The sequence below is a fragment of the Orcinus orca genome, chromosome 13 (assembly GCF_937001465.1).
Source record: "Orcinus orca chromosome 13, mOrcOrc1.1, whole genome shotgun sequence".
In the NCBI taxonomy this organism is placed as follows: domain Eukaryota; kingdom Metazoa; phylum Chordata; class Mammalia; order Artiodactyla; family Delphinidae; genus Orcinus; species Orcinus orca.
Genome location: NC_064571.1, coordinates 8,808,301 through 8,831,525, shown reverse-complemented (window position 1 = coordinate 8,831,525; position 23,225 = coordinate 8,808,301). Strand labels below are relative to the sequence as shown.

The 23,225-nt window shown below is 49.2% G+C and overlaps 1 protein-coding gene across 4 annotated transcripts in view; it reads left to right on the top strand.

Annotated features, from left to right (window-relative positions):
- The window catches only part of LOC101286910 (tyrosine-protein kinase ZAP-70), a 30,340-nt gene that overhangs the window by 3,162 nt on the left and 3,953 nt on the right, over positions 1–23,225 (top strand). For all 4 annotated transcript variants that reach the window (XM_033401864.2, XM_033401865.2, XM_012535985.3 and 1 more), the window contains 8 exons: positions 6,291–6,741; positions 7,497–7,657; positions 20,162–20,300; positions 20,400–20,481; positions 20,560–20,606; positions 20,844–20,895; positions 21,963–22,155; positions 22,681–22,887. In XM_033401864.2, coding sequence (XP_033257755.1) covers positions 6,340–6,741; positions 7,497–7,657; positions 20,162–20,300; positions 20,400–20,481; positions 20,560–20,606; positions 20,844–20,895; positions 21,963–22,155; positions 22,681–22,887 — 1,283 coding nt within the window. In that variant the 5' untranslated portion in view covers positions 6,291–6,339. The remainder of the gene's footprint in view (positions 1–6,290; positions 6,742–7,496; positions 7,658–20,161; positions 20,301–20,399; positions 20,482–20,559; positions 20,607–20,843; positions 20,896–21,962; positions 22,156–22,680; positions 22,888–23,225) is intronic.

The window sequence follows — 23,225 nt, the reverse complement described above, 5'->3', positions numbered from 1 at the left end:
CAGTGGTGAAGAGCGGTAACGCTGGGTCAGGGATAGAGAGAGAAGGGGAGGCGATTTTAGAGAGGGAGGTCAGGGAAGACCTCTTGGAGGAGGAGGTGACATTTACACAGAGACCCGAATGAAGTGAGGGGTGTTGGGAGAAGTGTGTTCAGGCAAAGGGAACAGCCAGTGCAAAGGCCCTGAGGTTGGACCAGGCCTGATTTGTTTCAGTGCTCTGAACAAGTAACATAAGGAGGCCCGTGTGGCTGGTGGGGAGTAACTGAAGGCCAGGAGGCAATGGGGCAGATTGGGCAAGGCCGCTGTAAGAACCTGGGCTTTAACCTTGAGTGACGTGGGAGTCCTGGAGGGCTGCGAGCAGAAAAGGACGGGCCAGGACAAGGGCGGGCCAGGCCCCATGCTCAGTGTTTGGTGAGCCTTCTCTCACGGAATCCCCACAGCCCCGCAGCGCTAGGCACCTTCACTGGTGCTGTGTTCCAGGTGGGTCTGGCGAGCATGGCTCCCCGCCCAGGACCACACTGCTACTACCCAGTAGATCCATGATTTCATGATCAGATCTGATGCCCTGGTGTCAGGGAAAGGATAAGGAGCCTGTTGCCATCCAGGGCACAGCGCTAACTGCTGTCTTTGTGACTTGGAACGTAACCAAGATGGCAGCTGACAAATGTCTGTGCTGCCTCTGTTGGTGGCCTGCGGACTGGGGAGCAGGAAGGGTGGCTTTAGGGGGGACTTGGGGTCTCGGGCAGTGAGGGGCTGCGCACCCATTCCTTGGGTGGGGACACTTGATGTCTGGCTGTGGGTGGCACCTGGGGCCTCCAGACCTGCCAGGTCCAGGGGGATCATCTCATTCCGTCGGCAGCCTGACTGCCTCAGTCTTCCCTCTGGTGTCTCATGGTAGACATTTAACTGGGGCTTTGGATACTGAGTCTGTTCTGTGGAACAGCAGCACTTCCAGGCCCTGCTACGTAGGTGTGAGGATTAAACAAAGCTGAAAAGCGTCGTCCTTTCCTGGCAGGTCTTCTCAGAGCCTTTAATATGCAAATATGCTTTCCACAGCTTTTGTAAACATAGTTGATCTCTTGACCCGTATTTCCTTCAAAGTATGTTTGGGGCATCCTGTGTGTCTGGAACAGGTAGAATTTAACCCTGCCTGTCCCCAAAAAGGATGCTTAAAGGGTGGGATTTCAGGCAGCTCCCTCTAGCCAAGGATCAAACTCTCCTCCCCTTTCCCCAGGACCTGGGCTGTGAGAACGAGGCTGGGGTCCCGTGGTCTCTCTGTGGAGCTGCAAACCATGGGAAGGCCAAATGAGCATCTCTGAACTCACGAGGACCTCGCAAGCTCAAGGGGAGGATGGAGGGGGTCAGCCCAGGCAGGAGTGGGGTGGGGAAGTCTCATGGTGGGCATGTCTCTGAGGAAAGCCGTGCAGCCTGCAGGGACATGGCTCAGGACAGAAACATCTGATCGTCCAGGAGGCTGCAGACCGGCCAGGCTCCTCTGAAAGCTGTTGTTATTACTGTTGTCGTTGTTATTGGCAAAGGGACAGGGAAGTGGGAATAAAGCTGAGAATGTACGGGGAAGGCTTCTGCCTTTGGGACACCTTGGACTCAGGTCCGAGATGGCCAATCATGGCTTCTGGCCCTGGACTGGGTCTCAAGAGGCAGCCTCTCCCCACTCCCGCTTCTGCACTCATCTGCCTCCGGCTACCCAGGCTGCACCTGTGGCCACCACAGGGTGGAGCTTCTCAAACTGTGTTGTTGACAGTTTCCTGCCACAGCTTCCTGCCCCAGAGACCAGCTTCACTACCCCCACCCCTCCCCATGGTCCCTGGACAAACCCTCTCTTCGCTGCCTTGCCTTAGGTCCTGATACCCTGTGGGGAGCAGGGCCGTGAGCCTGCCAGGCAGGGCTGGTTGGACTGGGGGAGTGGAGAGAAGTGGGGAGGGTATATCCGGTGGAGCACACTGCATGGAAGTGCATTTGAAGGAAGGCTGATAGTGCAGCCTGGCTGGAGCAGAGGGAGGGCCGAGGAGTTTAGTCTGATTCAATGACGTAGGCAGGAGGGAGCCACAGTAGGTTCTTGAGCAACGGAGGCCTTGGGGAAGAATCGCCTAAAAGCAACTTGCAGATCCTGGAGCTTCAGCTCATGTGGGAAACAGGCTGTGGGGTTCAGCCGACCACAGTCACCGTGTGAGTTAGATCTGGATCTCAGGGTTTATTAATAGACACAGCAGGTGGAGATCAAAGGAGGTGATGGCAGCACAAACCGACCTCAGGGGAGAGATCTGGATGAGACAAGTGGGAGTGGCAGCATGGGTAGCCACAGACGGGATGGCCTAAGTAGGGGACGGGGGTTGGAGAGGGAGAGAGAGCAGGAACCGTCAGAGAGGAAGGCGGCAAGCCAGGGGGTTGGCGAAGGACTCAAGAGTGTGTGTGTGGGGGTCACAGTGTCCATCATGCAGGGGACCCAGCCTGGAAGAGGGCACGAAGTGCTTGCCTGGTGCCCATCAGGTGGTGATATCGTGCTCTCTGCAGCTGGAGAGCACCCTGGTGGAGGTGAGGGGAGTAGACTGTGAGGCTGGATGAGACTGAGGGAATCAAGGAAGGGAGGCAGGAGTGTAGACAGCTCTCTCTTTCCTATTTCAGTTAATATTTGTAGTGCCTGGTGTGTCTATACCTTCCAGCTCCCTTTCTCCCCTTTTAATTAAAAAAAAAGTTAAGGTATCATTTACATACAGTAAAATTCACCCCTTTTAGTGAAAAATTCTGTGAGATTTGACACATGCATACAGCTGAGAAACTGCGATCTCAGTCAAGGTATAGGCTATTGCCCTGAATTATTCCCTCATACCCCTTTGCAGTCCATCCACATCCCATCACCCCTGCTCCCCACTGGGCCTGCTGCCTCCGGCAGCCACTGCATGGCCCTGCAGTTTTTTGTTTCGTTTTGTTTTTATTCCTTTTATGTTATTTATTTATTTATGTATACAGCAGGTTCTTATTAGTTATCTATTTTATACATGTCAATCCCAATCTCCCAGTTCATCCCACCAGCACTGCCCCCTCCCCCGCTTTCCCCCCTTGGTGTCCATACGTTTGTTCTCTACATCTGTGTCTCAATTTTTGCCCTGCAAACTGGTTCATCTGTACCATTTTTCTAGATTCCACATATATGTGTTAATATACGGTATTTGCTTTTCTCTTTCTGACTTACTTCACTCCGTATGACAGTCTCTCGGTCCGTCCACATCTCTACAAATGACCCAATTTTTTTCCTTTTTATGGCTGAGTAATATTCCATTGCATCTTCTTTATCCATTTGTCTGTCGATGGGCATTTAGGTTGCTTCCATGACCTGGCTATTGTAAATAGTGCTGCAATGAACATTGGGTTGCATGTGTCTTTTTGAATTGTGGTTTTCTCTGGGTATACGCCCAGGAGTGGGATTGCTGGGTCATATGGTAGTTCTGTTTTTCATATTTTAAAGGAACCTCCATACTGTTCTCCATAGTGGCTGTATCAATTTACATTCCCACCAACAGTGCAAGAGGGTTCCCTTTTCTCCACACCCTGTTCTACAATTTTGAATGGAATCATATGGTTTGTAGCCTTCTGAGTCTGGCCCCTTTCACTTAACCTGACGCCTTTGAGATTCATTCATGTGTGTATCAGCATTTCCTTCCATTTCAGGCTGAGTAGTGTCCCACTGCATGGATATACCACACTTTATCTATTCATCTGTTGGGAAACATTTGAGTTGTTTCTACATTTTGGCAGTCGTGAATAGAGCTGCTATAAACATTCCTGTGCAGGTGTTTGTGTGAACGTAAGTTTCCATTTCTCTAGGATGAATACCTAGGAGCCCTTCTGACTCTTTTAAAACACTCTTCTGGGATGGTGACCTGCATCTCCAGGTCCCCAATTAATCACCTGCCTGTAACTATCGGGACATCCAAGACCCCCACAGCCCTGGCTCTCCCAACCCCAGCATTAGACACTATCTAGTTAGAACGCAGATTCCGGCCCCTCCTCCAGCTGCACCGATTCAGACCTCACCTGATTCCCGCTCTAGTATCTTCCTCTTGGCTCCAGTGCCCATTCTTGCATGTTCCTGAACGCCCAGGGAAAGGCAGCCTTTCTCAATCCACAAAAGCTTGCTTTGCACCCCCTGCCTACAATTGCTTAAGTAAGAAGGGTACCCAAGGAGCCTGCCTTGAATGCAAAACTATGCCTGGGTGGCCTTAAGTGGGCCCATCTCAGTAGAGAAACGACCAGAAACTGTTAAGGGGAAATAATTTTTTTCAACATTATCTAAAAACTTACAAATATACAGAAAACAGGAACAATTAGTTGTACAAATTATCCACCCCCTAGATTCTACAATGGACATTTTGCTGTATTTGCTTTATCACATACGGTTACTCCTCATTATTGTTGGATTCCATATCTGCCAGTTCGCCTACTTGCTAAAATTTATTTGTAACCACCAAAACCAATGCTCGCTGCGCTTTCACGGTCATTGGAGGGCGTGTGCAGAGTGGTGTGAAATTTGAGTCAACCGATGTGCTGGTTCTTTGAGGTTGAGCAAGGTGATGCTTTGCCTTCTCGATTCAGCTCATACTGTAAATAAGTCTCTTTCTCACAGTCTATTTAGTGCCACATTTTTGTGCTTTACGTCGGTGAGTTCACTGTTTAAATGGCCCCCAAGGACAGTGCTGAGGTGCTGTCTAGTGTTCCTAAGTGCAAGAAGGCTGGGCTGTGCCTCACAGAAAAAGTATGTGTTGGGTAAGCTTATCGTTATAGGGCTGCTGGTCAAGAGCTCAATGTTAAGGAATCAACAATATAATTATGTAAGTTGTCTTTAAACAGAAGTACATAAAGCAAGGTTATGTACTGATCGGTTGATGAAAATATTGTGACCAGAGGCTTCAAGGAACCTGACACTGGATCTCTTCTAGAAGCAGTGGCTCAGTACTTCCTAATTCAATACTTTATAGAAATACTGCGAATAGCAAGACTCAACGTTATCAATCTGCTTATCCATCCATCCATCCACATTATTTTTTGGATGCCTTTCAAAGTAAATTACAGTCATCACTACCCATCACACCTAGATATTTCTGCACGCAGATCACTGACCAGGGTTCAATATTTTATGGTTCTTTTTTTACTGAGGGGCCCAAATACCATAAAATGAACAACTCAAGTTCGTACATTTTCTGAATTTTTTTTTCATTTTCACATATTTAATTTTACGTTCTCTGACTTTTGAGCAATTCAGACACCTGTGTAACACAACGCTTCTCAAGATATTGGACATCACCATCACCCTAGAAAGTTGAAGGTGGATAATTTCAGGTTAGATATCTTCCTCACCAGGTATCTATTTATCTATATGTCCTTACTTCCTCCTCCCCATATAAGGTCATACTTTCCAAACCTCCTTTTGTTTAATGACTGTATCGCAGTTCACATTGGAGTTAAATCCTAATGTATTTAACCAATCCCCTATTAATGGATATTCAGATTAGCTTATGCTTTCTAGACACTCATTCACAAAGGCAGAGGGGGCAGGGCTAAGGGGAATTTCTAAGGTTGCTGGGAAAGGGTCAGAGGAAAGAGTCGGGAAGGCTAATGGAGTCAAGGTCCTTTGATGAGCAAAGTTGTTCCAGCTTCCGGGCCCTGGCACTTGCTGTTCCTTCTGCCTGATGTGCTCCCCTCCATGCTGTTTGAGAAGTGGGCTCCTCCTTTTCCTTCGGATCTCAGCTCAAATGCTACCTCCCCAAAGAATGTGACCATCCCAGCTCCAGTGGCTTCTTCCCTCTTGATCTCCCTCTATTTATTTCCTTTAGAATACTGACCTCAATCTGTAATTATTTTTGTCTCTCCTTGTTTATTGCATCCCCTCTCCCTCAGACTGCTATCTTCAGGAGGGCAGGGATCATGTCTCTTATTCACCCGTATCTCCATCCTGAAACACAGTAAGAATTCAACACGTGTTTGGGAGGTGGATGAAGGTTCCAGGTGCTGTTGTGTCGTGGCCAGTGGGGCGCTCCGTACTAGGTCCGAAAAGTCAAAGGCTGGTTTGGGACTCCCCAGTCTGAGTCCCGTAGGCTGGGCCTCCTTTCCAAGTTGACTCCGGCACAAATCAGGCTCTGCACGATCGGCACACTCAGCTGTGCCGCACGGATGCCCTTTAATGCGGGCTCTCTCCTACTCTCTCTGGGGACAGTGGACGGGTTCAGGAAGGGAAACCGAGGCCCTGACGTGCCCCCAATCCTGCTCTGAACTCACAGAGTCTGAAGAGGCGCAGGGGCCCGTACCCTGCTCAGTGCAGCGGCGGCGATGCCGGACCCCGCGGCGCACCTGCCCTTCTTCTACGGCAGCATCTCGCGCGCCGAGGCCGAGGAGCACCTGAAGCTGGCGGGCATGGCCGACGGGCTCTTCCTGCTGCGCCACTGCCTGCGCTCTCTGGGCGGCTATGTGCTCTCGCTCGTGCACGACGTGCGCTTCCACCACTTCCCCATCGAGCGCCAGCTCAACGGCACCTACGCTATTGCGGGCGGAAAAGCGCACTGCGGCCCCGCTGAGCTCTGCGAGTTCTATTCGCGCGACCCAGACGGGCTGCCCTGCAACCTGCGCAAGCCGTGCAACCGGCCGTCGGGGCTCGAGCCGCAGCCCGGGGTCTTCGACAGCCTACGCGATGCCATGGTGCGCGACTACGTGCGCCAGACTTGGAAACTAGAGGTGAGAGCGCGGGGCCGAAGGGGCGGGTCTTGGGAGGGCGTGGCCGGAGGGGGGACCAGATTTTGGGAGGGGGCGGGTCTTGGGAGGGCGGGACCGGAGGGGCGGGCCTTGGGAAGGTGGGGTCGGGAAGGGCGGGCCCTTGGGGCCGAGGGAGCAATGGAACTGGGGGAGAGTGGTGGTCTTCGCCAGCCTGTATTATGCTGTGCTGCGCCCGTTTTAGATGCTGGAGGGTTGGGGCCTGACTGGGGGCGGGCCTGGGAGGAGGCCTCGGAGGCAGGGGCCTGAGCGATGCTATGGTGCTTGTCAGAGGCAGATGGCAAAGTGGAGGTCGGGGTAGGTGGAGGTCACGCTGAGTCCAGAGGAGGCGAGGCTTGGGCTGGGAGAGGGGCCTGAGAGGATGGTGGGGGCGGTGCTCTGGGGTAGGTTGGCCGGCAGGGGCGGTGGGTTGTGGTCTTCGACAACATGCAGTGCACCATGGGGCGCGATTACCAGTGTGAGATCTTCAAGCTGGAGATGAGCTTGGAGCCGGCTAGAAGGCGGGGCCTGGGCCGTGGCCCTGGATGGGCGGGGCCTGGATGGCTTGGGGGGGCTTGGCTTTCATTAACAGCCTAAATGACTCACCCCCTAGGTGCGCCTGGGTGGGTGGGCTGTCTCATGTGGAAGAGGCAATTGGGAGGGTCCAGGAGATGGAAGAGGTGTCCTGTGGCCGCCTACTTGGAGACACAAGTCTTCTCCACCCTCCCGTTCTTCCCTAGGGCGAGGCCCTGGAGCAGGCCATCATCAGCCAGGCCCCTCAGGTGGAGAAGCTCATTGCCACGACGGCTCACGAGCGGATGCCCTGGTACCACAAAAGCCTGACGCGCGAGGAGGCGGAGCGCAAACTCTACTCAGGCTCACAGACGGACGGCAAGTTCCTGTATGTGGGGCTTAGAGCCTGGGGCTGTGGGGTGGTGAGGCTGGGGCAGACCTCAGTGTGCAGGTGGGCGGTGAGGGGTGTGCCTGCGCTCACAAGTGTGAGTGGGTAGTGCTTTTCTGAATGTGCGCAGGGACGTGATATGCGAAAGGGGCAGCAGTGGTGAGGACTTCAGAGTTGGGCGGCTTGGGTTGGAATCCAGCGTCTGCTACTTACCATCTGGGAACGCTGGGCAGCTATCGGAGCTGCCTACTTGGATTTCCTCTCCTGCATTCACCAAATATTTGTTGAACAGTTACCACATGCACTGTTCCGGGCATTGAGGACGTGGCAGTGCACAGGACAGACACAAATCCCCGTCCTTGTGGAGCAGGTAGACAAAGAAGGATGAATCACTAAAACATAGAGGATGTCAGAGGGTGGCAAGTGCTGTGTGTGGAGCTGGGGAGGGGGGCTCCAAGTTGAGCTTAGGTGGCCAGAAAAGGCCTCTCCGATCGGGTGGCTTCTGCGTAAAGAACCGAAGGAGGTGAGAAGTGGGCTGTGAGCTCTCTGGGAGAAGGTGTTCCTGGCAAGAACACAGACCAGGAGGAGGTTCTTGGCATGTTCCAGAATCAGCAAGGAGGCCAGTGTGCTTGGAGCTTAGTAAGCGAGGACTGGAGTGGGAGGGGGAGAAGGCAGGGAGGTGACTTTGGCTTTGACCCTGAGTGAGGTAGGAGCGCTGGGAGAGCGTTGAAGCAACTCCCTCTAACTGCACTGTGGATGGTGGTAGTACCTACCCAAGGGTCTCTTATGGGATCGCAGGAATTAATATGTGTAAAGCAATAGTATAGTATCTGGCATATACTAAAAATGCACTAAGGGTTATTTTAAGTGGGTGAATGTGCGTATCTCTGCCTAAGCATGAGCCACAGCTGAACCATGTGGCTGTTCGTGAGTTTGTTATTATGAAAGAGTCTGTCTAAAGCCCCCTGCTGGGGCTGCTGCTTTCTGGTCTGGACATGGGTTCGTTGTATAGCAGATGTTATCCGGTTGTCAGCTGAGGCCACTCAGGCCTTGAGATATGGAGAAACTTGGTGCCTGTCTCTTTCCTGTGACCTCAGGAAGTCTAGCATCCTCCCCTTGAGATGTTAATTCTCAAGGGTCTCTGTTCTCATGGTTGCTTCTTGGCCTGAGATCCTGCCTGGCTGAATCCTTGCTCTCACCCACCTCCCTGCTGGGCTGTTCCCTCTCCTGGGGCCATCCCACTTGGAGGAACTGGCCCCTTTCCCTTGATTTCCCCCACCCATGTGAGGTTTGAGCATGTGTACCAGATTACCTGCAGGTCTCCCACAAGATGCAGGTCCCTCTACAAGACTCTACTGTCAGCTGATAAAATAATTTTTTTTTCACCCTGCCTAACAGATTTAGGCTGTAAATTTAGGCTGTAATTGCATGTTACAGATAATACTCAGCTGCAAGGACGGCTTGTGAACAGATTAAGATAGGTCTGTTTTCTCCAAGAGGGAAACTCAACTTTGCATTTGTATCAGTTAGCTTTTGCTGTGTAACAAGCTGTCCCAAGACTTACTGACTCAAAACAACAGTTTATTACTTCTCATGATTCTGTGAGTCAGCTGAGTAGTCCTTCTGGTTTAGGTCGTCTGGGCCAGGACTGAATAGGTTGGGATGACCATGGCTCTGGCTATTGGCTCAGTGTCACCTGGGCAATAGGGATGAGTAAGCTGCAGTGCTGTCATCATCGAGCAGGCTAGCCTGGACTTGTTCACATGGTGTTGGTTGCAGGGTTCCCAAGAACAATCAGAGAAGGCAAGTTACAATACACAAGCACTTTTCAAGCCTCTGCTTGTGTAATGTAACTGATGTCCTCTTGGCCAAAGCAAGCCACTTGGCTCAGACCAGAGTCACTGTGGGGAAGGGACTACCCAAGGGAGAATAATTGAGGCAGCCAGTTTTGCAAACAGTCTATCAGAGAATTAGAACAAGGAGGCCATAATGAGGGTGATGGGCATCTCAAACGTGGGCATTTGGGGCATCTTTCCTTTTGGACTATGAACTGGAAGGCAGAGCCTGCATCTGGTCCTTCTAGAGGGCTCCACCTCCAAGTACCTAGTGATGGCCGGTACTTGTCCAGATGTTTGTCACCTGCTTCATCAGGATGCTGCACGCTCCCCCCCTCAAGCGTGATGCTCACTAAGACCTTCTCGGCCATTGGTCACACATCTCCCCACGTTCACATCTCACTTGCTCTTGCACAAGTTACCCCAGGTACCTGAGTGTCCAGGGGCTCTCTCCAAGCCGGACACAACGAAGGGGGGTTCTCCACCTTTCCTGTTGGTGCAGCAATTCTTTCTCCTTGTAGCTGCTTCCTCCTTTGTAACATGTAATTTCATTTTTCTTTCTTTTTACAATCTAGGTTCCCTTCTCTGGTTTCATCTCATGTCCCCAGTTCAGCCTTTCATCACCTCACAGTCTTTGCCTCTCTTTTGTCTTGGTTTTTTTTTTCTTTTTCTTTCCTCCCCACCCCTCCCTTCCCCATCTCTCCTTCCTACCTCACGCAAACACACGTACTCATAGAGATAATGATTCCACCATTCCAATGGTTTAAAACTTTCTCCCAGATTCCCTAAGGCCCCCGACAATATCAAAAGATTCTGGGGGGAGGGGGTGGAAGAAGTGAGTAGAGGGTGGAGCAGGGGGGGATTCTGAGCCCCATCCCAACTCAGCTTTTTTTAAAAAAATTAATTAATTAATTTTTGGCTGTGCTGGGTCTTCATTGCTGCATGCGGGCTTTCTCTAGTTGTGGTGAGCAGGAGCTACTCTTCCTTGTGGTGCATGGGCTTCTCATTGTGGTGGCTTCTCTGGTTGTGGAGCATGGACTCTAGGTGCGTGGGCTTCAGTAGTTGTGGCACGTGGGCTCCAGTAGTTGTGGCTTGCAGACTCTAGAGCGCAGGCTCAGTAGTTGTGGAGCACGGGCTTAGTTGCTCTGCGGCATGTGGGATCTTCCTGGACCAGGGCTCGAACCTGTGTCCCCTGCATTGGCAGGAGGATTCTTAATCACTGCGCCACCAGGGAAGTCCCCCCAGCTCAGCTTTGACGTGTTTCATATCTTAAGTTTCTATGGAAGATGTTGCTTGACAAACAATTCCACTGCCCAAAGGAAAAGTTTGCAAACTTTCTCCATTAACACAGCAGAGTTTATAACAGGCTTGGAGTTAACCAGTCTGTTGGGATAAGAGGAATCTCTGGAGAACCAGGGCCAGCGGCTGTAGGTGCTTTGGATATCGAGGTGGCTTGAAGTCTCAGAGGTGGGTAGGATCAGCATTGGCCACAGCAGGCTGAGACTGAGGGAGCTAGGATCTGGGTACAGTATAGAGACTGGGGCTGATGCTGGGGTTCAGAAGCAGTTGGAGCAGTGACATTATGAGGGACAGTGGCTCATGCAGGGAAATGTCAAGAGACCAGAAGCCACCACCATGAACCAGACTCCTGGAAAGTTAGGCAGGACATGCTTCTGACAGAAGCACTGTAGATTTTTCTGTGGTTCCTGTTGTCAGTAACTGCTTTCTCAGTATGTGGGTAGCTAGGGGCTGAAGGTCAAAGCTGTAGGTGCAGAACCTCTCCTGAGGCAGGGGTGAAGGGACATCCCTGATGCATCACAATGCCTGGGACAAGCCCAGGACTGGTCTGGTTCCGTGGTAAGGGTGCGGGTGTGATAGAAAGACACACCACTGTGGCCTGGAATGCTTACCAGTGACCACCGTTCAGAGCTGCTGATGAATGGTTGGAATTATACCTAACGCTGTTTGCTGTCAAAGCTCGCTTCCTTTCTGCATAATTGCAGCATCTGTGGGACTGGTTGATTCAACTTGAAAAGACACTTGAACCCTGGAAAGGGCCTTCAAGAACAGATTGTTAATTGTTTCTTAATGGATCACTGACCCCTTTGGGAATTTTAGTGAAGCTGAACCCTTCTCACAATCCCCAAAACATATTTACCCCAAAGATTATGCCTACAGTTATATGAGATCATGGTTGATCCCGAACCTCATCTTTGGAGCCCTAAAGTCTGGGTTAGTTCTGTGTTTTCATTTTACATGTGAGGAAACTGAGGCACACGGAGAAGAAGCAACTTGCTGTGGCTGGGCTGGGTGTCAGTCCCATGGAGCAATTAACTGGAGAGTCAGAAATGGATTGGCATCCTGGCTCTACCCCTAATCAACTGTGCAGTTTAGGCAAGAGGTGTAGTGTTCTTGAGACTCAGCTTCCTCCTCTGCAAAATGTGGATAATGAGAGGACAAGGTAGGTATCTTGTGGAGAATGCTGTGAAGATTAAATGACAAATATGTGAAGAATTTAGAACGAGCATCTTAATAAATGGTAGCTCTTATTTTTTTCACTGTTATCAGGTTCTCTATATTATTTTTAAAGTGGAGGGAATTCCCTGGCAGTCCAGTGGTTAGGACTGCATGCTTCCATTGCAGGGGGAACAGGTTTAATCCCTGGTTGGGGAATTAAGATCCCACAAGTCTCATGGCATAGCCAAAAAAAAAAAAAAAGTGGAGGTACAAGTTGATTTCTTAGCCTGTACCTCTAGTTTAAGTTCAGGCTTGAACTACAAGGATGAAGAACTGCCACCACCTGGTGGTTTTTTTGGTAAATAAAGTAGAATTTGTGACATTGAAATATATATGGTGACCACACCAGTATAGTAGTCTTTGCCTACGTGGGATTGGTGGCTGCTGTTTTGTGAACTCACACGTCTCTTTCCAAAGACAGTGTATCAGTTAGCCTTTGCTGTGTAACAAACCACCCTAAACTGTTGTAGCTTAAAATAACATTCATTTATTCAGCCTTGATTCAATGGGTTGGCTATTTGGGCTTAGTTCAGTTGGGTGGTTATTCAGCTGGTTTCTTTTGAGCTCAGTTGTGTGGCCGCAGTCAGCTGAAGGATTGACTGGGCCTTGATGGTCTGGGATGGCCTCACTCACATGTCTGGCAGATGGCAGCCTGGGATGCCTTGATTCTCCTTCATATGGCTTCTCCAGCAGGCTAGTGTGGACTCACTTCCATGGTCGTTGCAGGGCTGCCAGGAGAAGCAAGAAAGGGCAGGCAAACCCCAGTGTCAACCACTTTTCCAGCCTCTTCTTGTGTCCTGTTTGCTAATGTCTTATTGACCAAAGCAAGTCACATGGTCAATCCCTGATTCAGGAGATACAGATCTAGATTCCACTTATTGATGGGAAGAAAGGTCTAATATTGTGCTGTTTTTTTTTCAATATTCCACACACGTTTCCTGATGAGTGGCTGAGCATTGAGTTTTTTTATTTTTTTGAATTTTATTTTATTTATTTTTTATACAGCACGTTCTTATTAGTTATCTATTTTATACATATTAGTGTATACATGTCAATCCCAATCTCCCATCCCCCCCCAACATTCCCCCCTTGGTGTCCATACGTTTGTTCTCTACATCTGTGTCTCTATTTCTGCCTTGCAAACCCGTTCATCTGTACCATTTTTCTAGGTTCCACATATATGTGTTAATATACGATATTTGTTTTTCTCTTTCTGACTTACTTCACTCTGTATGACAGTCTCTGGGTCCATCCACGTCTCTATAAATGACCCAAGTTCGTTCTTTTTTATGGCTGAGTAATATTCCACTGTATATATGTACCACATCTTCTTTATGCATTTGTTTGTCAATGGGCATTTAGGTTGCTTCCATGACCTGGCTATTGTAAATAGTGCTGCAATGAACATTGGGGTGCATGTGTCTTTTTGAATTATGGTTTTCTCTGGGTATATGACCAGTAGTGGGATTGCTGGGTCATATGGTAATTCTATTTTTAGTTTTTTAAGGAACCTCCATACTGTTCTCCATAGTGGCTGTATCAGTTTACATTCCCACCAACAGTGCAAGAAGGTCCCCTTTTCTCCACACCCTCTCCAGCATTTGTTGTTTGTAACTTTTCTGATGATGCCCATTCTAACTGGTGTGAGGTGTTACCTCATTGTAGTTTGATTTGCATTTCTCTAATAATTAGTGATGTTGAGCAGCTTTTCATGTGCTTTTTGGCCATCTGTATGTCTTCTTTGGAGAAATGTCTATTTAGGTCTTCTGACCATTTTTTGATTGGGTTGTTTGTTTTTTAATATTGAGCTGCATGAGCTGTTTATATATTTTGGAGATTAATCATTTGCTATTGATTCATTTGCAAATATTTTCTCCCATTCTGAGGGTTGTCTTTTCATCTTGTTTGTAGTTTCCTTTGATTTGCAAAAGCTTTTAAGCTTCATTAGGTCCCATTTGTTTATTTTTGTTTTTATTTCTGTTACTCTAGGAGGTGGATCAAAAAAATCTTGCTGTGATTTATGTCAAAGAGTGTTCTTCCTATGTTTTCCTCTAAGAGTTTTATAGTGTCTGGTCTTACATTTAGGTCTCCAACCCATTTTGAGTTTATTTTTGTGTATGGTGTTGGGGAGTGTTCTAATTTCATTCTTCTCCATGTAGCTGTCCAGTTTTCCCAGCACCACTTATTGAAGAGACTGTCTTTTTGCCATTGTATATCCTTGCCTCCTTTGTCATAGACTAGTTGACCATAGGTGCGTGGGTTTATCTCTGGGCTTTCTATCCTGTTCCATTGATCTATATTTCCAGTTTTGTGCCAGTACCATATTGTCTTGATTACTGTAGCTTTGTAATATAGTCGGAAGTCAGGGAGTCTGATTCCTCCAGCTCCATTTTTTTCCCCTCAAGTCTGCTTTGGCTATTCGGGGTCTTTTGTGTCTCCATACAAATTTTAATATTTTTTATTCTAGTTCTGTAAAAAATGCCACTGGGAATTTGATAGGGATTGCATTAAATCTGTAGATTGCTTTGGGTAGTATAGTCATTTTCACAATATTGATTCTTCCAATCCAAGAACATGGTATATCTCTCCATCTGTTCGTGTCATCTTTGATTTCTTTCATCAGTGTCTTATAGTTTTCTGAGTACAGGTCTTTAACCTCCTTAGGTAGGTTTATTCCTAGGTATTTTATTCTTTTTGTTGCAATGGTGAATGGAATTGTTTCCTTAATTTCTCTTTCTGGTCTTTCGTTGTTAGTGGATAGGAATGCAAGTGATTTCTGTGCATTAATTTTGTATCCTGCAACCTTAGCAAATGCATTGATTAGCTCTAGTAGTTTGCTGGTGGCACCTTTAGGATTCTCTATGTATAGTATCATGTCATCTGCAAACAGTGACAGTTTTACTTCTTCTTTTCCAATTTGTATTCCTTTTATTTCTTTTTCTTTTCTGATTGCCATGGCTAGGCCTTCCAAAACTATGTTAAATGAGAGTGGCGCGAGTGGACATCCTTGCCTTGTTCCTGATCTTAGAGGAAATGCTTTCAGTTTTTCACCATTGAGAATGATGTTTGCTGTGGGTTTGTCGTATATGGCCTTCATTATGATGAGGTAGGTTACCTCTGTGCCCACTTTCTGGAGAGTTTTTATCATAAATGGGAGTTGAATTTTGTCAAAAGCTTTTTCTGCATCTATTGAGATGATCATATGGTTTTTATTCTTCAATTTGTTAATATGGTGTATCACATTGATTGATTTGCGTGTATTGAAGAATCCTTGTATCCCTGGGATAAATCCCACTTGATCATGGTATATGATTCTTTTAATGTGTTTTTGCATTCTGTTTGCTAGTATTTTGTTCAGGATTTTTGTATCTGTATTCATCAGTGATATTGGTCCTTAATTTTCATTTTTTGTACTATCTTTGTCTAGTTTTGGTATCAGGGTGATGGTGGCCTCATAGAATGAGTCTGGGAGTGTTCCTTCCTCTGCAATTTTTTGGAAGAGTTTGAGAAGGATGGGGCTTAGCTCTTCTCTAAATGTTTGATAGAATTCACCTGTGAAGCCATCTGGTCTTGGATTTTTGTTTGTTGGAAGATTTTTAATCACAGTTTGAATTTCATTACTTGATTGGTCTGTTCATATTTTCTATTTCTTCCTGCTTCAGTCTTGGAAAGTTATACCTTTCTAAGAATTTGTCCATTTCTTCCAGGTTGTCCATTTTATTGGCATAGAGTTGCTTGTAGTATTCTCTTAGGGCGCTTTGTATTCTGCAGTGTCTGTTGTAACTTCCCCTTTTTCATTTCTAATTTTATTGATTTGAGTCCTCTCCCTCTTTTTCTTTTTTCTTTCTTTTTTTTTTTTTTTTGCGGTACATGGGCTTCCCACTGCTGCAGCCACTCCCGTTGTGGAGCACAGGCCCTGAACACACAGGCCCAGTGGCCATGGCACACGGGCCCAGCCGCTCCTCGGCATGTGGGATCCTCCCGGACTGGGGCACGAACCCGTGTCCCCCGCATCGGCAGGCGGACTCAACCACTGCGCCATCAGGGAGGCCCTCCCTCTTTTTCTTGATGAGTCTGGCTACAGGTTTATCAATTTTGTTTATCTTCTCAAAGAACCAGCTTTTAGTTTTATTGATCTTTGCTATTGTTTTCTTTGTTTCTATTTCACTTATTTCTGCTCTGATCTTTATGATTTCATTCCTTCTGCTAACTTTGGATTTTGTTTGTTCTTCTTTCTCTAATTCCTTTAGGTGTAAGGTTAGATTGTTTATTTGAGATTGTTCTTGTTTCTTGAGGTAGGCTTGTATTGCTATAAACTTCCCTCTTAGAATTGCTTTTGCTGCATCCCATAGGTGTTGGATCATCGTGTTTTCTTTGTAATTTGTGTCTAGGTATTTTTTAATTTCCTCTTTGATTTCTTCAGTTATCTCTGGTTATTTAGTAACGTATTGTTTAGCCTCTATGTGTTTGTATTTTTTACGTTTTTTCCCCTGTAATTGATTTCTAATCTCTTAGCGTTGTGGTCAGAAAAGATGCTTGATGTGATTTCAATTTTCTTAAATTTACTGAGGCTTGGTTTGTGACCCAAGATGTGATCTATCCTGGAGAATGTTCTGTGTGCACTTGAGAAGAAAGTGTAATCAGCTGTTTTTGGATGGAGTGTCCTATAAATATCAATTAAATCTATCTGGTCTATTGTGTCATTTAAAGCTTGTGTTTCCTTATTAATTTTCTGTCTGGATGTTCTGTCCATTGGTGTAAATGAGGTGTTAAAATCCCCCGCTATTATTATGTTACTGTTGATTTCCTTTTTTATAGCTGTTAGCAATTGCCTTATGTATTGAGGTGCTCCTATGTTGGGTGCGTATGTATTTATAATTGTTATATCTTCTTCTTGGATTGCTTCCTTGATCATTATGTAGTGTCTTTCCTTGTCTCTTATAACATTCTTTATTTTAAAGGTTATTTTATCTGATATGAGTATTGGTACTCCAGCTTTCTTTTGATTTCCATTTGCATGGAATATCTTTTTCCATCACCTAACTTTCAGTCTGTATGTGTTCCTGGGTCTGAAGTGGGTCACTTGTAGACAGCATATATATGGGTCTTGTCTTTTTTTTTTTGCGGTACGCGGGCCTCTCATGTTGCGGAGCACAGGCTCCAGACGCGCAGGCTCAGCAGCCATGGCTCACGGGCCCAGCCGCTCCATGGCATGTGGGATCCTCCCAGACCGGGGCACAAACCCGTGTCTCCTGCATCGGCAGGCGGACTCTCAACCACTGCGCCACCAGGGAAGCCCGGGTCTTGTCTTTTGTATCCATTCAGCGAGCCTGTGTCTTTTGGTTGAAGCATTTAATCCATTCACCTTTAAGGTAATTATTGATATGTATGTTCGTGTTGCCATTTTCTTAATTGTTATGGGTTTGTTTTTGTAGGTCCTTTTCTTCTCTTGTGTTTCCCACTTAGAGAAGTTCCTTTAGCATTTGTTGTGGAGCTGGTTTGTTGGTGCTGAATTCTCTTAGTTTTTGCTTGCCTGTAAAGCTTTTGATTTCTCTGTCGAATCTGAACGAGATCCTTGCTGGGTAGAGTAATCTTGGTTGTAGGTTCTTGCCTTTCATCACTTTAAATATATCATGCCACTCCCTTCTGGCTTGTAGAGTTTCTGCTGAGAAATCAGCTGTTAACCTTATGGGAGTTCCCTTGTATGTTATTTGTCATTTTTCCCTTGCTGCTTTCAATAATTTTTCTTTGTCTTTAATTTTTGTCAGTTTGATTGCTATCTGTCTCGGCATGTTTCTCCTTGGGTTTATCCTGCCTGGGACTCTCTGTGCTTCCTGGACTTGGGTGGCTATTTCGTTTCCCACGTTAGGGAAGTTTTCGACTAGCATCTCTTCAAATATTTTCTTGGGTCCTTTCTCTCTCTCTTCTCCTTGTGGGACCCCTATAATGCAAATGTTGTTGCATTTAATGTTGTCCCAGAGGTCTCTTAGGCTGTCTTCATTTCTTTTCATTCTTTTTTCTTTATTCTGTTTTGTGGCAGTGAATTCCACCATTCTGTCTTCCAGGTCACTTATCCATTCTTCTGTCTCAGTTATTCTGCTATTGATTCCTTCAAGTGTATTTTTCATTTCAGTTATTGTATTGTTCATCTGTTTTTTTGTCCTTTAATTCTTCTAGGTCTTTGTTAAACATTTCTTGCATCTTCGCGATCTTTGCCTCCATTCTTTTTCCGAGGTTCTGGATCATCTTCACTATCATTATTCTGAATTCTTTTTCTGGAAGGTTGGCTATCTCCACTTCATTTAGTTGTTTTTTGGGGTTTTATCTTGTTCCTTCATCTGGTACAAAGTCCTCTGCCTTTTCATTTTCCCTATCTTTCTGTGAATGTGGTTTTCTTTCCACAGGCTGCAGAATTATAGTTCTTCTTGCTTCTGCTCTCTGCCCTCTAGGCATTGAGTTTTTGTTGTCAGTTCAAAACTTAAGGTTTTGACCTTATGAAGTATTTTCACTTCTCAAAAGAAGAGAACTAGTAGTTAGAGACAATCACCTCCAGGCCAGCCCACCAGTCTAGTTATGGAAGCTCCTTCCTTTCTGTGGGACATTTGCATTTCTTAGTTTGTTGTGGGATTCTCTTCCTTGCCTTTGGTGCTCCCCCATTGCTCCCCACCCTGTTTCCTATCTCTCCACGTGTCCAGGTAGGCTGCCCTGGTCACTATGTCAGCCTTCACTGCATTGTTCTTTGGGGAACTTGCTGTCCGGCAATGGATGGGATATTCACAGCCACCCCTCCATCCCTCACTCATGTTTTGCGATGGAGATTTAAGGGACATTTCTCTGTCTCTTTGGCCTAAGGAAGAGTTGCAAGGTGGGCTCGTGTCTGTCTTGTTCACCACTGTACTCCTGCCTTTAGAATAATGCCTGGCATGTGGTCAATACTTAGTAAATATTTGTCCAGTGAATTAATATCCATGGGCAGGGCCCAAGCCCTGAGAGTTTACACTCTGATGGTGCCCACCTATGGGTCATCCCATGGCTATTTCCTGCTGTGCGCTCCCAGCCAGCTCTTGTGTAACTTAGTTCAATCCCCTAGATTATTGGTCTGTTGTCTACAGTGTCCACAGAGCCTGAGACCACCTCCAGAAACAGCTGCCCCTCCCTCGTCCATTAGAAATCTACACTTAACCCTGGAATAGAAACTTGTGCTGGGAACTCAAGACAAAACTATTTTGTGGGAGATGCTGACTAGTTTTACAATAGGATGGGAGGGTGCAGGTGGCCCTAAATTGGTCCGTGTGTGTGTGTGTGCGTGTGTGTGTGTGGTTGGACAGGTTCTTACTGCATGAAGGCACCATCTTTTAGGAGCTTAATTCTGATCGATAGACATGGAAGATTTATTTGTTTTGGCAAATTTCCAGAAGAGGACAATCAAGGGTTTCATTCTGTTAAAGGTCATCTGTTATGATAACTGGTGGGTCTCTTGTGATGGCAAGGTGACTTGTGCTGATGTGTACGAAGGTGCCCTGTGATCTAGCCATGGACTTGCACTTGCCTTTATCGCTCTATGTATAGAAACAGCTTTGTCTCCCCAAGAGAATGGTCTTAAGTCTGTGTGTCCCCCGTGAGTGGCTCTGTGTCCACCATAGATGAAAAAATATCCCTCCAGGAATCGCCAAGTGCCTCCCTGCCCCACACCTGTGGCCAAGTGTCCAACCATGGGTGGCCTGGTATTCAGCCATGGAGGACCAGGTGCCCCCCAGCGTATGGCTAAGTGTTCCCCCCTGAATGGCCAAGTGTGCAGCTGTGGGTGCCTGAGTATCAGGCCCTGCAGGGCTGAATGTCCACCGTGGGTGGCTCAGTATTCCCCTGTGGATGGCCACATACCTGCCCTTGGATGACTGTGAACATGGCCATTCACCTCTCTGCTCACCCCGGCACCCCCTCCGCCAGCCCCACGCATGGCCTGTTACCAGTAGGTCTGGAGGTTGAGTGGGGCCTGACCTCAGCTCCCGCAGCCCCTGCCACTTCTCCATGAGGCTCTGGGGTGCAGAGCCCATAGGGCGTGTGTGTGGGAACTAGGGCCTAAATAGGAGGGCACCATGGGAGAGGGGACCCATGTGGTTGTAGGGTTGACACACCCTCCATCCCCTGCCAGGCTGAGACCCCGGAAGGAGCAGGGCACCTATGCGCTGTCTCTGATCTATGGGAAGACTGTGTACCACTACCTCATCAGCCAGGACAAGGCGGGCAAATACTGCATTCCCGAGGGGACCAAGTTTGACACGCTCTGGCAGGTAGGCCGCCCACACACCCTGTTGTGGGGAGAGGCTGCGGCGGGGTGCTCAGGCTCCTGGGGAGGAGGGGAGCCCCGGCCCTGACGCTCCTCCCTGCAGCTGGTGGAGTACCTGAAGCTGAAGGCTGATGGGCTCATCTACTGCCTAAAGGAGGCCTGTCCCAACAACAGCGCCAGCTCAGGTGAGCGGGGCAGCGGGGCACAGGGGTGAGTGGGAGACCCCGGCCCCCACCCCCTCACTGTCCCTTCTGCTCCCCCAGAGGCCGCTGCTCCCACACTCCCCGCCCACCCATCCACATTCACCCAGGTGAGTCAGAAGCACCGTAGACTTGGGGCCTTGGGGATGGAGCTGGGTGGGCAATGGGTCCTGTTCCCAGGGTGGGGCTCCGGGCAGGAGATGGCGGGAGAGTGGGGCTGCCGTGGAACAGAAGAGGGCACCCCCAGCACCATCTCTGGGAGTCCTCAGACGATGTGGGTCTCATGAGAGGGGCTGGGTGCCCCCAGCTCTGGCCCTGCTGACCCTTGCTGACCCCATGACCTTTAGCCTCAGAGACGGATCGACACGCTCAACTCAGATGGATACACCCCTGAACCAGGTGAGTTGGCAGAGATGGAGGTGTGTAGGGGTTCGTGTCAGACCAGGAGCAGGGTCCTGGCTGGGCCCTGGGGTGTGTCAGGGGAGGGACGTGTGCCAGGCCTGACCTGCGGCGGTGGGCCTGGTTGCCCTGTGCATGCACTGTGCCTGCAGGTGTCCACGTGGGCACATGCATCATGCCTGCCTGTGAGCACGTGCCCGGGGGGCATGCTGACATGCAGGGGAGTAGACCTGGCCATGCCTGGGCCAGCCCGGGTACAGACACACATCTGTTAAGCACCTACTATCTGCCAGTCGTGCCCCAAGCTCACTGAGTGTATGAGCTTTGCTGAATCCTCCCGACAAGCACATGAGGTGGTCATGGTAATTATTCTCATTTTACAGAAGAGAAAGGAGGGCCGGGAACTGTCACGTCCCGCAGCTAGGCAGTGGTGGAGCTGGGGTTTGAACCCAAGGAGGCAGGCTCCAGAGCCCAGGTCCCTAAAAGGCACTGTCGCAGATGCTCCTGTGTTTCATGTGTGGATGTAAGCCTGTGCACGCGTGTGCAGAGAACATACACGGTTGCCTGTGCACAGAGAGGCTCATCTGCAGCCCTTGTACACATGGCTGCGTGGTGCATATGCAGACCTGGGCAGGCGTGACACGGGTGCAGACGTGTCAGTGCACGCACACCCATAGGTGTGCACGCTTCAGCTGGCACTATATTGGTTACTTGTGCAGACACGCCTTTGGACCCCCATCACACACCGAGACGTGGGTGAGAGTGTACGTGGGTGTTATGCGTGAACACGCAAGGACGCATGTGTGTGCACACTCAGGCCAGTGCGCACTAGAGTCCTCTTGGACGTGGCTTCCCAGCTCACCCACAGAGGGGACCAGGAGTGCACACAAATGCACACACGCACATGAACACACACGTGTGCCCGTGTGCCTGTGCATGTTCTAGACGGTGCACCCTGTGCCTTGCGGCGCACGTGCCTGGTGGGCACCGAGGCTGCCCTGCCCTGCTCAGCCCCCATCCCTCTCCCTGCTCCTGACTTGGGAGCACACGCCTGTGTGTGTGCCCAGCATGCCTAGCGTCCTCAGAGAAGCCGCGATCGATGCCCATGGACACCAGCGTGTACGAGAGCCCCTACAGCGACCCCGAGGAGCTCAAAAACAAGAAGCTCTTCCTGAAGCGCGAGAACCTCCTCATGGCCGACATAGAACTCGGCTGCGGCAACTTTGGCTCCGTTCGCCAGGGCGTCTACCGCATGCGCAAGTAGGCTGCCCAGCCTTGGCTGGGGAACCGCTGTGGGAGGGGCGGAGGGGGCGCTGCCTCCCAAGGCCTTGGGGGTTGGAGCCAGGATGTGACTTCAGGTTGCCTGGGAAACAGACGCGGGACAGGAAATTGCCTGCTAGGCGGGGTTACCTGGGGGAGCCCAGGGCAGCACCCGAGAGGGAGTGAGAGGGGCAGGTCTGGGGCAGCGAGAAGTTGGGCTGAGCTGCAGATGCAACAGAGTCCCCCTTGTCCACTCCATCGGCTGGTCATTCGATATAGGCTGGTCACTTGGTACAGGCTGCCCCTGGGGAGGGTGACACTTTGAGCCGGTTCTTTTCAGCAAGGGGCAGTTCCTGGGAGGGGCTTGGCTGTGAGCTGTGAGCCGTGAGCTGCAGGGAGGACTGGGCGGCAAACCACAGCATCTACTACACGAGTCCAGGGAGAGGAGAGGCAGGTCGGGTTGGGATGAGGGGGCCAGGTCGGGCCCGTGCCGGCTCACACGTGTCCCTCTGTGCGTCACGGCAGGAAGCAGATCGACGTGGCCATCAAGGTGTTGAAACAGAACACAGAGAAGGCGGACAAGGATGAGATGATGCGGGAGGCGCAGATCATGCACCAGCTGGACAACCCCTACATCGTGCGGCTCATCGGCGTGTGCCAGGCCGAGGCCCTCATGCTGGTGATGGAGATGGCGGGCGGCGGGCCGCTGCACAAGTTCCTGCTCGGGAAGAAGTGAGCCTCTGGGCCGGCCAGGTGTTTGGGGCTGGGGGCGTGGGCGGGAGTGATCCTGTCCGCCCACGGGTGCGTTCCACACTCATTTCCCCGCGTTTATAGACACACTCACAGCTGCTGCCCACACTCACGCCCATGACAGATCTGACCCCAGGTTTGACTTTCGGCTCTGCTGCTAACTGGTGTGACCCCAGGTGGGTTTCTTAATTCACCTGTGCCTCAGTCTCCTCATTTGTACCACGGCGATGCACAGTATTTACGTCCAGGTGCTCTTGGGAGGGTCAGATGAGTTGATGTCTATCCATAGAAAGTGCTCAGAATGGTGCCTGGCGTTGCTT